Source organism: Protopterus annectens, chromosome 8.part1 (genome assembly GCF_019279795.1).
Source record: "Protopterus annectens isolate FY-2018-M chromosome 8.part1, PAN1.0, whole genome shotgun sequence".
Classification (NCBI taxonomy): domain Eukaryota; kingdom Metazoa; phylum Chordata; order Ceratodontiformes; family Protopteridae; genus Protopterus; species Protopterus annectens.
In genome coordinates this window covers 532,432,532-532,447,706 of record NC_056742.1, presented here as the reverse complement: position 1 = coordinate 532,447,706, position 15,175 = coordinate 532,432,532, and the positions used below count along the sequence as shown (strand labels likewise).

The 15,175-nt window shown below is 39.8% G+C and overlaps 1 protein-coding gene across 1 annotated transcript in view; it reads left to right on the top strand.

Annotated features, from left to right (window-relative positions):
• Positions 1 to 15,175, top strand: part of CTRL (chymotrypsin like) — a 79,463-nt gene that overhangs the window by 30,486 nt on the left and 33,802 nt on the right. Inside the window, exon 5 of the mRNA XM_044081570.1 lies at positions 8,349 to 8,529. Coding sequence (XP_043937505.1) covers positions 8,349 to 8,529 — 181 coding nt within the window. The remainder of the gene's footprint in view (positions 1 to 8,348; positions 8,530 to 15,175) is intronic.

Genomic DNA, 15,175 nt, shown 5'->3' with positions numbered 1-15,175 from the left:
CTTAAGATCAAAGGCTGATGTAGTGCTAAACCAGAAGTTAGAAAATAAAAGCTGAATAACAGAAGAATTCCAACGCCAAGAACATCAATATTTTATTACAGCAAAGCTTTCGGATATTAATCCTTCTTCAGTGCAATATACAATCTGTAACATTGTTTTGTAAAACAAGAGTAAAATCATGTGAGGACGGCCAGCTAATCACATCATTTCTACAATAATTTAATTAACATTTTAGCTTAGAAATATAGCAGTTCCTTAAATAGTTTCCTTAGAAAGTACTCAGACATACTTTCAACTCAATTTATAAATACATACTTGAACTATATACTTAAATAAATCTATCTAATAAAATATTTATTACAAAATGTTTTTACATGTTCAAATTATTTGCACCTATAGAAAAAAAGAATACATATATATGTATATTTCAAAATCCAGTAGTAGATGCCCACTAACATGAAAGTGCACTTCACTGAAAGTGCACTTTCGCGAACACCACTTGAGCGAATGGTTACGGACCTTAGGGTTAGGGCTTGGGTTAAGGATAGTGGATAGCTAGTAGGGCTATCCACTATCCTTAACCCAAGCCCTAACCCTAAGGTCCATGACTACCGCACCACAGTGGAGGAAATTGTATGTCCGCCACGGTGCTGTAGTCACCGACCTATGTCCATCACTGTGGTGCAGTATTCACGGACCTTAGGGTTAGGGTTAGGGCTATCCACTATCCTTGATCCAAGCCCTAACCCTAAGGTCTGTGACTACTGCACCACAGTGGAGGACATTGCCTGTTCGTTCTAGTGGTGTTCGCGAAAGTGCACTTTCAGTGAAGTGCACTTTCACATTAGTGGGCATCTACTACTGGATTGCAAATAGTGTGATTTCGATCTCCGGTAGTAGACCCATATACACACATTTAAAATACCTAGTGCAGTTGCATTTGCCTGGTTGCTAAAACTGGCTTAACACTAACCATGTTATTCAACCCTGATAATACACCTGCTTGCAGTCTTAAGAGCCATGCATATTATTTATTCTCAAGAAGGTTATTAACATCCCCCTCTTACTAGCTTATACACTGTTTCCATCACCCTAAATTTAAAGGTGTGCTCAGTACCTTTCTCCAAAATATGCTTACTTAATGCATTCTGCTGTATTTGTCTGCTTATCTCTGACTTATGTTCTATTATTCCTTCCTTTAGTTTCCAAAACATGCTTACTTAACGCATTCTGCCGTATTTGTCGACGTACCTCTGACTTATGTTCTATTATTCCTTCCTTTAGTTTCCCTGTACTTTTCACAACATAAAATGAGGGGCATTTTAAGCAGGTAGCAAGATATGTTACATATGTAGTATTGCATGTTGCTGTATATTTGAAAAAAATATTTTTTATTTGAAACTGGACGGATGTACATATTATTGTCCTTCATAAAAATATCAGTACAGCAGCTGCAGTTCAAACATGGGTGTGTGCCTGTTGTATATATTTTCTGAGCTCTTTTCTGATGCCTAAAATCTTTATAACACAATCACATTTTTAAGTTCTTTAAATTCCTATATGTAAAATCTGGCTTATTATGAAGTATCTAACGTAGTTCTGGCATAGCCATCAAGATGTTCCAGTTATTCTCAATAATTTTCATTACTTCGCTAGTCTTAGTATTATAGGTAGTTAGATATCTATCCTTATTTTCTTCTTTATTCACTATACTACATCACTATTAAAAACTTCATTTACTAGCTCATCCACCATAGATTTTGCATATCTTATCTCTATAAATTCATTTGCCAATTCAATCATCTGCAGCTTATTTAACCTACTTGTTCTGGTAAATTGTGCTTTCACTATTCCTTTAAAAATCTGGGGGAGGGGTGCATGCTCTCTTTATGCACATACCGATTAACTTGAACTTCCTTTTTATGAACACTTGTTACAGTTACATTCCCTTCCTTTTCAAGTAGTATATCCAAAAAGCAAATTCTTTCAGCTGAACATTGCTTTTTGAATTTAAAAAATGCAGTGGTACTCTAAATATTCCACATACTCATTCAGTATTTGCTCAGTACCATTGCATATTAATAGGCAGTCATCAACAAATCTTCAATAAAATAGAACCCTGTTATTCATAGCTTGCTCATTATTAAATACAACTGATTTTCCCACTGATGCATAACCAAATTTGCATAACTATTTGCCATGGTAGTACCCATGGCTACTCCAGCTATCTGAATATATGGTTGCTCATTAAATAAAAATAGATTTTTAATTAATACCAGGTCTAATAAGAGACAGTTTCTATTTCAATAGCTGGCTTAGTTGTTTCTTCATTTAAATAGCCCCATAGTGCCTCTATGCTATATTCATTTGGAATTACAGTGAATAATGAATTGATATCCAATGTTACAAACATAAAATCATTACATTTATTCATTGTATTCCATTCTCTCAGCTTGATCAAGAAGTCATTTGTGTCTCTTATATAACTCCGATTCTGTAGTAAATACGTACTTAAACATTTTTGCAAGTATATAGAAACAGGTTCTGTTACCCAGCCTCTCCCTGAGACTATAGGTCTCATGGGTGGCTGGGTCAAAGATTTATGAATCTTTGGTAGTCCATAAATTACCAGAGTTTTGGGGCAAGGAATAGTGAAAAAGTTAAACAGCCCTGTACTTGTACTGTTAGTAAGTTGCATGTCATAAATAAGCATATTATATTCACTTATACATTTCCTAACATCCATTACACTTATTTTCTTAAGTGTTTGCATCATCCAGAAGAGATTGCATTGTTAACATATAATCTGCTCTATTGATTAGAACAGTTGCACCACCCTTATCTGCCTGCTGTATAATATTATCTTCCAATTGTTTCAGTCCTTCATGCTCAACAGCTGTCAAATTATAGTACTTTTTCTTTGTTTTACTTTCATATAAATCCCTCAATTCCTTTTCACATTTGTCATGAAAAGCTGTTACTACAGGAAAATTATTTGGCACAAAACTGGAAATCCAAACATAAACAGGATGCACAACAAAAGAAAAGGGTTATAGCAAAGATTAGAAAGTGTAACACCAAAAAAAGAAAAAAAAGTTCTCTCATCAAACTGAATAGACAACTTAGAGGTCCAGCAAAGCAAATTTTGAGGCAAAGATAGTATCCCAGGTCAAGGACAACCATAAGGCCTTCTTTAGCTAAGTTCATAACCTCAAAGACAGCACACGACAGGTTATTGAACTGCTGGTGAATAGAGGCACCTACACAGAATCAGGAGCTATCGCAAAACTTCCATCTGACAAATTTAGCTCCAACTTTACCCCCTCCCATCCCAAGATACCATTCCCAGGAAATAGCACTTAACATAATTCCTCCAACAATCAGTAGGGAACAGGTCTTAGATGTGCTGCCTAAGGTCAAAAATACAGCTTTGTTGGCCCCAATAATATCCCAGAATGCTTCCAAAATAGCCTGAAATATGACCTATCAGGGCCACTGGTGTCGCTTTTCACCCATAGCGTCTGCACAGGCTTCATGCCATGTGAATGGAAGACTACAGCAGTCATCACTCTGCACAACGGTAGACCATCAACAAAATCCATGAACTACAGACCCATTAGTCTGACTAGTCTCATACACAAAGCCATGGAAAAAATTATCATGGAAATGGTTAACAATGACATAAAAAACTTTCAGACACTGGACCCAACCCTATTTGGTTTCGTCAAAGGTACATTATGACCACTGAACTTGGTGGACTTTTTTGACACAACAACCCACTTATGCATTGTAAACAAACTCACAGAATTATGCATAAACCCTTACCTAACTTACTGGATAGCCGGCTGCCTCACAGACAGGGCCCAGAAAGTTATGACTTGAGAGATCACCTCCACAAAGAGGCTGGGTCACCAGTGGTGCCCCTCAGGGGTCTCTGCAGGCTCAGCTCTTCTTTGGCATCTATGTTATGGTAGTGAAGGCTAATGTCAAGGGTCTCTGGCTTATCAGCTTTACTGATGATTGCAAGCTGGGAGCAATCATAGAACCACCCCACCCCCACCCCAAGATACTAACATTTTACAGGAAGGTCTAACAGACAAATGACTAGTACCAAAACCACTGTTTAAAACTCAGTTCGTAGAAATGCATAATAGCGTCTTTTGGTAAGCTGACCACTCAAGGAAACTAATTCATTGATAAAACACCCTAAAAGTATATACACAATCAGGGGTTTAAGGACTGATGTACATAGTAACCTGGCTTTTGACCAACATGTGTCAAAGGTGTAAGAAAATCATTCCATGTCATTCTACTTATAAGTAAGGACATAGCATCTACGTCCAGGGAAGTTATCATGCCACTGTCATCAGATGCATAATTGAGTATAACACCCTTTTCTGTGTGCACATGACCAGGCACATGCAACAAATGGAATGTCCTCAGAGGCTCCTCACAAAATGAATACAGGACATAAACGCAATGTTCTGTGCAGATTGCCAAAAAGCTCTATCTCTATAATCTGTTTCCTACAGACTGCTGTGAGGCAATTTATACCTGGCATTCAAGGCATCCTTGGATCACACTCTGATAACATTTTGCATATCCACAAAATGAACAGCAGCAGAACTACTAGATGTAAGAATTTAAACTTTGAGTACTACTTAAATAGGACCTGTTGGAGGAGCAGGTATGTATCCCCATTCTCAGGAATAGGCTTTCCATCCATGTGAAGCAGAACCCCTCCCTAATCCCATTCATGCGCAACCTGGACCAGTGGATGGGAAATCGGAAATTCACACTTGGTGTGAAAACTATGTCTCTGATGGACAGAGACAACTATTAAATTATTCCCTAACTAATATGCATCCCATAAAATAACCTCTAAGAAACAATAGCTCATGGGATACATTTGAGTTGCATAGTTAGGCTTATAAAGGCTTTAGTGGTCATTAGCTACGTATATACCAGTGAACCTATGAACTTAAAAATGCATGGCATGCTATTTATGGCCATTGTTTTATTTGCATTATCGATTCTAATAAAGAATATAAAACAGCAAATAGAGGTGAATCATTTATGAAGAAATACACTTTCATATAGGAGTTACTCAAACTTACAAGTGCTTTTTTTAACGTAATACGCTTCCTTTGCTGCTTTAAACCCCAGTCTATCGTAACTCCTACCCCTTTTCTGAACCTGGTCATTGTTGATCAATGCTGGCTACCTGCCTGCGTCTTCCTTCCTCACTGCAGCTCCTATCACAATAAAACGCTATCAGATGGTTCCTCAGTGTGGCCCCTTAGACTGGCCGTCTGCTTCTTCTGGATGTTGTCTTCTCAGTTTATCAGTACGTGTTCTGACTGGCCATCTGCTTCTTCTGGATGTTGTCTTCTCAGTTTATCAGTACGTGTTCTGACTGGCCTTCTGCTTCTTCTGGATGTTGTCTTCTCAGTTTATCAGTACATGTTCTGACTGGCCTTCTGCTTCTTCTGGATGTTGTCTTCTCAGTTTATCAGTATGTGTTCTGGCTGTTTTGAGAAAAGCAACGAGACAGAGAGGCATGTGAAAGGACTGATGCACCACCAGAATGTCACTACAAAACTGGCTGCTGTGCACAGACTAAGGCCTGTGTTCTTCCTGTTTTTCTTGCCTATCCCCTCCCACTCTAAGTGCACCTGTTGTGGCATCCTCTCTCATATTCTTCATCCCATTACAAAGTGCTACCACTGCTACAGCCAGTCATTGCTGGGAAACACTAGCACACTGCCTTTATCCATCCCCCTGCCAGCCTTCCCTCAAGAAAGAGAGTTGCCACAGGTGTTTCATCTTACCTCACCTCACAGAAACATGTTGGTTGATTGGTTACACTAAATTGTCCATTTGTATGTTGCGGTCACCCTTGCCATTCTCAGTCACACAGTAACTAAACAGGGTCTGAAAAGGAACAGCTCCTTGACTTGTTCAACAAATTTAGCTTATTTATTTATTTTATTTATACTTTGTTGACCAGGTTACTCCCACTAGGCCAATGGCCTATTTTCAAGGGAGAGCCGAGGTGGTATTCATGCACCCTCATCCACTCACATTCCACCACCACCCACTAGTTCACCCCCTCTCCCATCTTCTCATTCTGCACCCTCCACCTCCTATCCCACTCTCCCTCCCTCCTCATCACTCCCACCTCCAAATACCCCCTCTTCCCACTCCTCACTTTTCTCTTTAAAACCCATACCCACCTCTACCATAAAAAAACTTCTTCTAAAACTGAAACCAGGTTCAAATGCTCCTGACAATATTCCTTCACAATTCCTCAGCATAGCTGCCGAAGCAATTGCCTACCCCATTAGTATTTTAATAAACTGTTCTATCCAAGAAGGCACAGTCCCCCAAATTTGGAAAAAGGCCTTTATCATACCCTTACATAAAGGAGGCAATAATAACAATGTCAATAATTTTCATCCCATAGCTATCCTGTCTCCCATCTCTAAACACCTTGAAAAGTGTATCCATCTACAACTCCTACCTTACCTCATTGATAAGGACCTATTAACTCCCACACAACATGGTTTCAGACCAGGCCACAGTACTATGGCAGCCCTGCTCTCCTTCCTGGAAACTGTAAACAAAGCCCGAGACTCTGGTCATATTGTTTCTACCCTTCTACTGGATCTCTCTAAGGCCTTTGATACTATCTCCCACAGTCTTCTTATAGCTAAACTCTCTAAGCTTAACCTATCTCCCTCTTCTCTGAACTGGTTCTCCAGCTACTTATCCAACAGATATCAAGCAGTAAAATGGAAAAAAAACACCTCCTCATTCCTTAATACACCAACTGGTGTTCCACAAGGTTCCATATTAGGTCCCCTCCTCTTTAACATATTTATTAATGACTTTCGTAACTCTATCCCATTCTCTAACATCATCCAATATGCAGACGACTCAACTATTATTTGCTCTGCCACTTCTGTCCCTTTACTTCTAAAGCTAACTCAAGATGCTTTTTCAACCACTGAACAATGGATGAAAAATAATCATTTAGCACTCAACGCTTCTAAAACTAAATTAATGGTATTTACTCCCTCTAAGGTCACCCCTTTCAACAAAAACACATTTTGTATCACTAGTCTTAACAACACAACTCTGGAACTGGTATCAGAGACAAAGCTACTTGGCGTGCTAATTGACAATCAGCTTAAATTTAATTCCCACATACAACTAGATATAAAAAAAAAACATCAAAAACTAGGTATGCTCTATCGACAAAACCATTATCTTACACCCACCACTAAACTCACCCTCTCTACATCCTTTCTCATGCCCTCCCTTCTCTATGGAGCTTTGCCCCTAACTAATCTACAATCCTCTCTGAAAACTCAACTCTCCTCTGCCTTTAAAATGCATCTACCTGACCGAGTACTACGATCCAATAACCAAAATCTTCTAGAAATATACAAACCAGCTCGCCCCCCAGGCAAACACCTTCTATCCTTTAGTCTTGCATTACTCTGGAACTCCCTACCACCACACATTCATGCTACCCCTACTTACTCTATCTTCAAAAATACTCTTCACTCATACCTAGTATCCCAGTGGGAATGACCAGCTGCCACCCCACATAACTCACACTGCAAAATTTCTTTTTCTCCCCTTTTTTATCAACATTGCTCCTTCTAACTTCTCCTCAAACTCATAAACTGTTATTTACTTGCAAACTGGATATTATTCTAGTCTACACCTCTTACTTAAACTTTCTATATATTAATGTTCCTGTATATATCGTGTAATCATTCCTTAAATTCTGCACTACCTGTTCATTTATCTAAAACCTATACTGTTTGCAATGTCTGTTCTTGTCTAATCTAATTGTATATTTTCAATCTATGTCATATTGTTATATTAATTGGTCTGCGCTATATTATAACACATGTAAACTTATTATCTACATAATGTTGTAACTTTGATTGTTTACGGAGCTTTTCTCCCCAGGACTCCATTGAAAACGGGTTCACTTCGGCCCAATGGACTATCCTGGTAAACCAACTGCAAATAAATAAATAAATAAATAATAAATAACCAGGCGATATATGTCCAGGATACAAGGGATCTCTCCCTGTCATCTTTTCAGTAAGTCCCACAGATCCTTTACATCCACCTGAGCTACAAGCAACTCAGGCAGATGGGGCCTCCGTATAACACCTCATTCAAAAGAGTATCACGTTGCCTTATTAATCAATCAGGTGTTTTGAATTTGCATAAATACTGTGTCATTTCAGTTAATATTGTCTGAAACCACAACTAATAATGAAATATGGCAGTTTCAAGGACAACAACATTGCTTTCTGTTTTAGGCCATCACACACCCATACTGGAATCCCCAGACTATGAACAACGATATCACACTGCTAAGACTGGCTTCTCCTGCACAGATTAACTCTCGTGTATCACCTGTATGTCTTCCTAACTCTAATGATGTCATCACATCAGCCATCACCTGCATTACTACTGGATGGGGAAAAACAGCTACAGCAAGTATGTTCATGTTTCTGTACAAATATTTGCACATTTTATTTGACTGCTATACAATGTACATAGCATAAAAGAAATAAGAGTTATAATTATATTTTACTTTAGGGTTATTACAATATGCATGCAGAAAGAACCATGCTTAAGAAAAAACAAGTTTCTAAACATACCACAGAGTTCTAATAACCTGCAGCTGTTGTTGTTATTAAATACCTTTATTAAATTATCACTTAAGACACAGACAAACATATATTAATATAAAAGAAAGCAAACCATATTAATATGTTTCCAGTTGCATGCATCACATGTTCTTTTTTATAACTATTACAAGTCCAGTATTACATAAATTGTTGAATTCCTGACTTTCCTTAAACCTCACTCCTCCTTCTCCTGAACATTATTCTGCATGTATTTGTTCCCACAATTCTCATTTTTCTATGTAGTTTGCCTCTACCGTTTTCTACAGATCCCACTTCTACTTGTTTTAGCTCGGTTACAATATTCACTATTTCAAACACAGGTGGTTCAGACTTTCATTTCCATTATCTAGTCGTTGCTTTTTTTGGCAGCCACCAGAATTGAACTTAACAAGACCTCACAATGTCTAGACAGTTCAGATGTCATATCCCAGCTCAAAAGAATTATTTCCTCAGCTACACTAATTTGCTCACCCAATGTTTTTTTTTTCTTTTTTTTTTTAACATTTGTTTACCAGGAAAGTCCGACTTGGAACAAAGACAATTTTCAGCAGAGGCCTGGGGAGAAATGTGGAAGGAAACCAGAGCACCCAGAGGAAACCAATACGAATGCAGGGAGGACATGCAGACTCCACACAAAAGGCAGCCCCACTGAGAATCGAACCGGAGAACCTCTTGCTGTGAGGCAACAATGCTACTACTGCAGCACTGCGCCAACCATATTTCTGACAGAGTACTATGTAGGGAATTTTTAAAAGTCTGCCAACTCATTACACTCCCAGGTATCTCTTTCCTCCCCATCATACCTCCAACATTTGCCATCTACAAGAGGAAAAATTATTTGGTGTCTGCTTGGGATATAAAAATACCCATGCAAACACTTCCAAGAAAAAATCCTAAACCTTATAGATCTTCTTGGCCTCATTCCATTCTATTACCTTTTCCTCTTTAGTTATTTGCTCTCAGTACCTTTGCAGCTATTATTATTGATCAAAATACTGACTCAAGCAATTTGATACAATTTTTTTTAGCTTTTACTCAGCACTTGTTACTATTTCATAGGTTCATAGGTTGGTACTAGGCTATCGGCCCTAGGGCCTATACAAGCCTAGCCATAACAATTCCCTGGCTATTACTTCCCTGGTCCCCTGTCTAACAGGGCGATTGACGTGATCCCTGGGGTGAACTTCCTATCTCCCATCCAATCATCAAGGTTCTTTTTGAAGAGGGCCAAAAAGGCACTCAGCTTGCCATGTATGGGTAGTCTATTCCAGAGTATGGGGAGTCTCTGGGTCTGGAATCTATCCCTCCAACATGTTTTGTTCATTGTGATGACCAGGTTTATATCCCTGGAGTGTGTGCCTCTGAGGGATTGGGAATTCTTTAAGTGCAGCATGTCCAACAGCTCTGGGTTTGACATGGCCTTGTATGTTAAGCAGAGATCGCCTCTGAGCAGGCGATATGGGACAGAGTATAGCTGGAGTTTTTTTAGATGGTCAGCATAGGGCATCTGCTTTAGGCTTGTGATTCTTTTAGTGAGGTATTTCTGTGGCCTTTCCAGTTGTTGAAGATGTCTTGTGAGGTACATACCAAACAGGGCATTGTACTTTATAATGGGTCTAATGAGGGATGAGTACAGTGGGACAATGACCTCCTTTTTTCTGGATGAAAAGCCCTTAACAATGAGGTGTGCTACATAGAAGGATTTCCTGACTGTTGTGGTGATGTGGTTATCAAAGGTGAGACCACTGTCCACTTGTGTCCCTAAGTCCCTTATCACAATTTCGGTGTTTAGTGTACTGCCACTTATGTGGTAATTTAATGGTACATGTTTTTTCCCAAAGGGGATAACTATACAATTCTTGGCATTGAGCTTGAGCCCATGGCACTGGCACCAAGCATCTGTTTCTGTAAGGCCCTTTTGTAGAATATCCACATCATTTGGGGATTCAATAATGGCTCCCAGTTTGCAGTCATCTACGAACTTTGTTAGTCAGAGTCCCTTAGTGCTGGCCTGTACTTCAGAGAAGTAGATGCCAAACAAGAGCGGTCCCAGGACTGAACCCTGAGTACTCCGCTTGTCACTTGTCTGGAGCTTGATTTTGAGTCGGCTACTTTTACAGTGTGGGTTCTGTCAGTAAGCCAGTTGGCAACCCATCGAGTGACGTAGGGATTAATGTCCAGCTTAGTAAGTTTATCTATGATTCCAGAGTGGGGGGATGGTGTCGAAGGCTTTGGCGAGGTCCAGATAGGCTGTGTGGACTGTCTTGCCCTCATCCACGGCTCTGGATACTGATTCTAAGAAGTCAATCAGGTTGAGGAGACAAGATCGGCCCTTTACAAAACCAAACTGGGTGGGGTCCAGTGTTTGAAGGTTGCCAATGTCTTTGTTTATAAGATCCATGATAATGCGTTCCATGGCTTTGCAGATCAGGCCTGTCAGACTGATGGGATGATAGTTCCCAGGATTCAAGGTGGATCCCCCCTTGTGGAGTGGGATAACTGTAGCTGTGCGCCACTCATTGGGCATGAAGCCTGAGGTGAGGCTATGATTAAACATGACACTTAGGTGAGGTGCCAGTTCAATTTGTAGTTCATGTAGTACACAGCCCGGGATGTCATCTGGTCCCATGGATGCTGTATTCTTACCTTTGGAGAGTGCATTTTTTACCTGTGTAGCCATGATTACCAGAATTTGGTAATCATTTGGCATTGAGGTGGACCCTTTAGAAAGTGAGAGGGGGTGAAGTTGGCACTAAATCGATCTGCCAGGATATTGGCAATATCCTTGGGATCAGTATATAAATTGCCATTCTGTTGTAGCTCAGAACAGATCTGAGCATTGCCATTTAGATTCTTGACATAACTATAGAATGCCTTTTGGTTGTCCATGGAATCTTTGTCAATTTTATTTTCGTAACTAGCTTTGGAGGATTTTATGAGGGATCTCAGCTTTTTACTGAGGCTGGTAAGGTAGTATTTTGCATCCTGGGATTTTCCTCTTTTCTGCAACAGTTTCTTCCTTCTGTTGTATAGTTTGTTTATGGCAGGGGACCACCAGATTGGCTTCTTTTTTTGGAGGAGAGCATCTTGGTTCTATTTGGAATGGCACGATTCATGCATGAGTGGATGTGCTCGTACAGTGTCTTAGTGTAGGATTCAGCAGTCGAACTTTCAGTTCCCATCTGCATGGGTGTCATGAAGGTTGCTACTTCTGACTTGAGTAGCATGAAGTTAGCTTTGGAGAAGTTTTTTATGGAGGTTTCCCCTACTGGGGGTGGAGGTTGGATGTGGACGTCAAGGACGATTAGCTTATGGTCAGACCTGACCAACGAGGGGGTGACCACTGGTGTGGAGCATCGATCTCCCATGTTGGTAATGACCAGGTCTAGGATATTTGAGCCCCTGGTGGGACTATGGACTAGTTGATCCAGGGCATTGGAATTTATGAATTCCAAGAACCATTGGGCTAAGGTGTTGGTGCCCAAGTAGTTTTCCCAATTAATGGCAGGGTAGTTGAAATCACCCAGTATTAGGGTGTTTGGTTGTATCTTAATGTTTTCCAATATGTTTAGAAAGGTGTAGTGATAATCCTGGGGCATGGTGGGGGATCTGTAGCAAGCTACAATTTGGATTGCAGTCTTACATAGTATTAGTTGTACCTGTAGAATTTCAGCTGCATTGTGTTGGACAACTAGCCTGGAGGTGTGAATATCCTTGGTGAATATAGACACTCCTCCGTCTTTAGTGTTTCGGTCCTGGTTTGGTGGCTGAAAAGTGTGGTAAGAGTTGTAGCCTGGTATTGCAGGGGTGCTCTCTGGAGCCTTGAACCAGGTCTCAGTTACTGCACAGATATCGATGTTCTCCATTTTTAGAAGGGCCTCGAGAGAGTGCATTTTGAGGTTTAGACTTCTAGCATTGAATAGCATTACCTTCAGATTTTGCATGCTTATATCTGCTACGGTGGTGGTTTTGTCCTTTGAGCCTTGCCTAAAAAGGCACTATAGGGGTGGCAAGAGCCTTAGCCAGTAACCTGAATCCCAGGGGCGACAGGTGCAGACCATCTCTGGCAAAGCATCGTGGTCTGTTGATCATGTCATCCCAGGCAGACAGATACTGGATCCCCTTTGAATGACACCAGAAACTTAGCTAATTGTTGAAGTCAATCATTTTGTCCTTATACTGTGGTATCATTCTGGGTGAAGGCAGGATGCTACTCAGGGCTAGGGTCATACCTGCCTGGGCCACATGATCTGACACCTCTTCCATGTCTCTTTTCATGTAGTCCAGGGAGGTACGTCTCAAGTCATTCACTCCAACATGGACAATGACAGTGTCATATTTGTACTTGTTGTGGAATGACTTGAGTGCATGCATGATGTGCTGGATCCTGGCACCCGACAGGCAGCTGACTGTAATTTACTCCTTGTTCAGCCTGGTGAGTGGGACATCAGTGTGCCTGACTATAGAGTCACTTTTGACTAATGTGTTGGGCACGTTGTCTTGCCTTAGGGGCTGTTGTTGGGTGGCACACGGGTGTTGTGAGCTATGTGACACTGGTTGTGATTGGTGTTTGTTTGTGTTTCAGCTTCAGAGGTCCTTGTTGCTTGGGCAGGTTAATGTTAAGGGCCTCCGCATAAGTGGGTTTAGTGTTACTATGATGTTGTAGATGTACGTTTTGAAGGGCTATGTGTTGCTTAAGGTGTGGTGCAGGTGTTAACCTTCTCCTCTTGACTGTCTAGCACAATCTTGGGTGGAGAGAGCTTTGCTTCCAGTTTGGCTATGTAAGTGCAACTCTTGCAGGTTGTAGTGTTGGGTGGTAGGAGGAGAGGGTTGTCTGTGTACATGAGGCAATTGCTGCATTGCCCCAGTATGCCCAGATTCACCGGGTGGGCAGGAGAAATCACCAGAAGCTGACCATTGGACATGCCTGGTTCAGTGTTTCTTTTGTAAAGTACAAGAGCTGTTTTCCCTTACTTTGGCAAGGTGCTTTGCAATTATAGGCTGTTGAGCCTACGATTAATTTCTCCTTATTAACAAGGAGAGTCGAGTGCTTGTTTCCAGCAGGTTTTATAGCAAGTGCTAGTCACAGGGATTCAGATTTTAGTGCTACTACTGACAAACCAGCTAGATCTAAGGGAAAGTTTGAAGAGCAGACTTTCTGGCACCAGGAGTAGTTTAAAGTGCTAGACTAATAGGCTAATAAAAGTGCAGGAGAGCAGAGAACTAGCAAATCTGAGGGAAAAATTGAAGAGCACTGCTAGCATACAAAAAGTCCAGGATACAGCAAGTCTGTATCTGGGCTACACCAGTTCCAGGAAAATATTCTTGAAAAATATGAAAAGAAAAGCCATCAAGTATCACTAGTATTTCAGCCCACTGTAGAGAATAAAAACAGCAGATAATTCCCCAAAAAATATGTATGTATGGACTGAGGCACGACAGAAGGATCCAGTATATAATACTTATATTGGCAGTAACAACACAAAATAAGCGCTTTCGCAGTAAGCACTGCTTCATCAGATGTCGCATTAACACAATCAAACATCATTAAATAGAACAATCGATCAAGTATCTGACCAATAGTAACTGCATACATAATTAAAGTGCCCTAACTCTAATTACTAAACAACTATCATATTAAGATATAGCAAAACTTGCTAAATAACAAGATAATATAAAGATATATATACAACACATATATCTTTATAAATATATAATATATAAAAAATGAGTACATATAAATAAAACACATATTACTATCTAAATAATGGTCTAGCTTTGAGCATGTGTTTAATGGGGACTTTGCCATTCAAACCATGGCCAGAATCACCCCCGAGTCTAAAAATCCATTTAGTTTCTAACTGCTTTATAAAATTTATAGCAGACATCACAATAGGCCAGGTAGACCACATGCATGGACTCACAAGAAGCAGCAACGTTTGTTATGTGGGTAAAACAAACAGGGCTTTCAGAAACAGAATTAGAAACATTTATATCAAATCAATAATGGTACAATGACCAATGCATTGGCAAAACACATTAAAGATAGTACAGTTTCACATAATTTTAAATTTTTGGTGATTGGTAAAATATATGAGGATAAACAGGGTGGTGATTTAAGAAACAGTGCAGAGCAGTTAGAAACAAAATGGGTTATTAGACTTAGTGATGATTCTGGCCATGATTTTAATGACAAAGTCCACATTAAACCCATGCTCGAAGCCACACTATTATTTAGACAGTAATATGTGTTTTATTTATATGTACTCATTTTATGTTATATATTTATAAAGGTATATGTGTTGTGTATATATCTTTATAATATATTGTTATTTAGTAAGTTTTACTATATATTAATATGATAGTTGTTTAGTAATTAATTGAAATTGAACATTTCAATGGAAATCTCCGTACAGTGCGGAAATGGAAGTTTTCCATTGTCTGCACTGTAT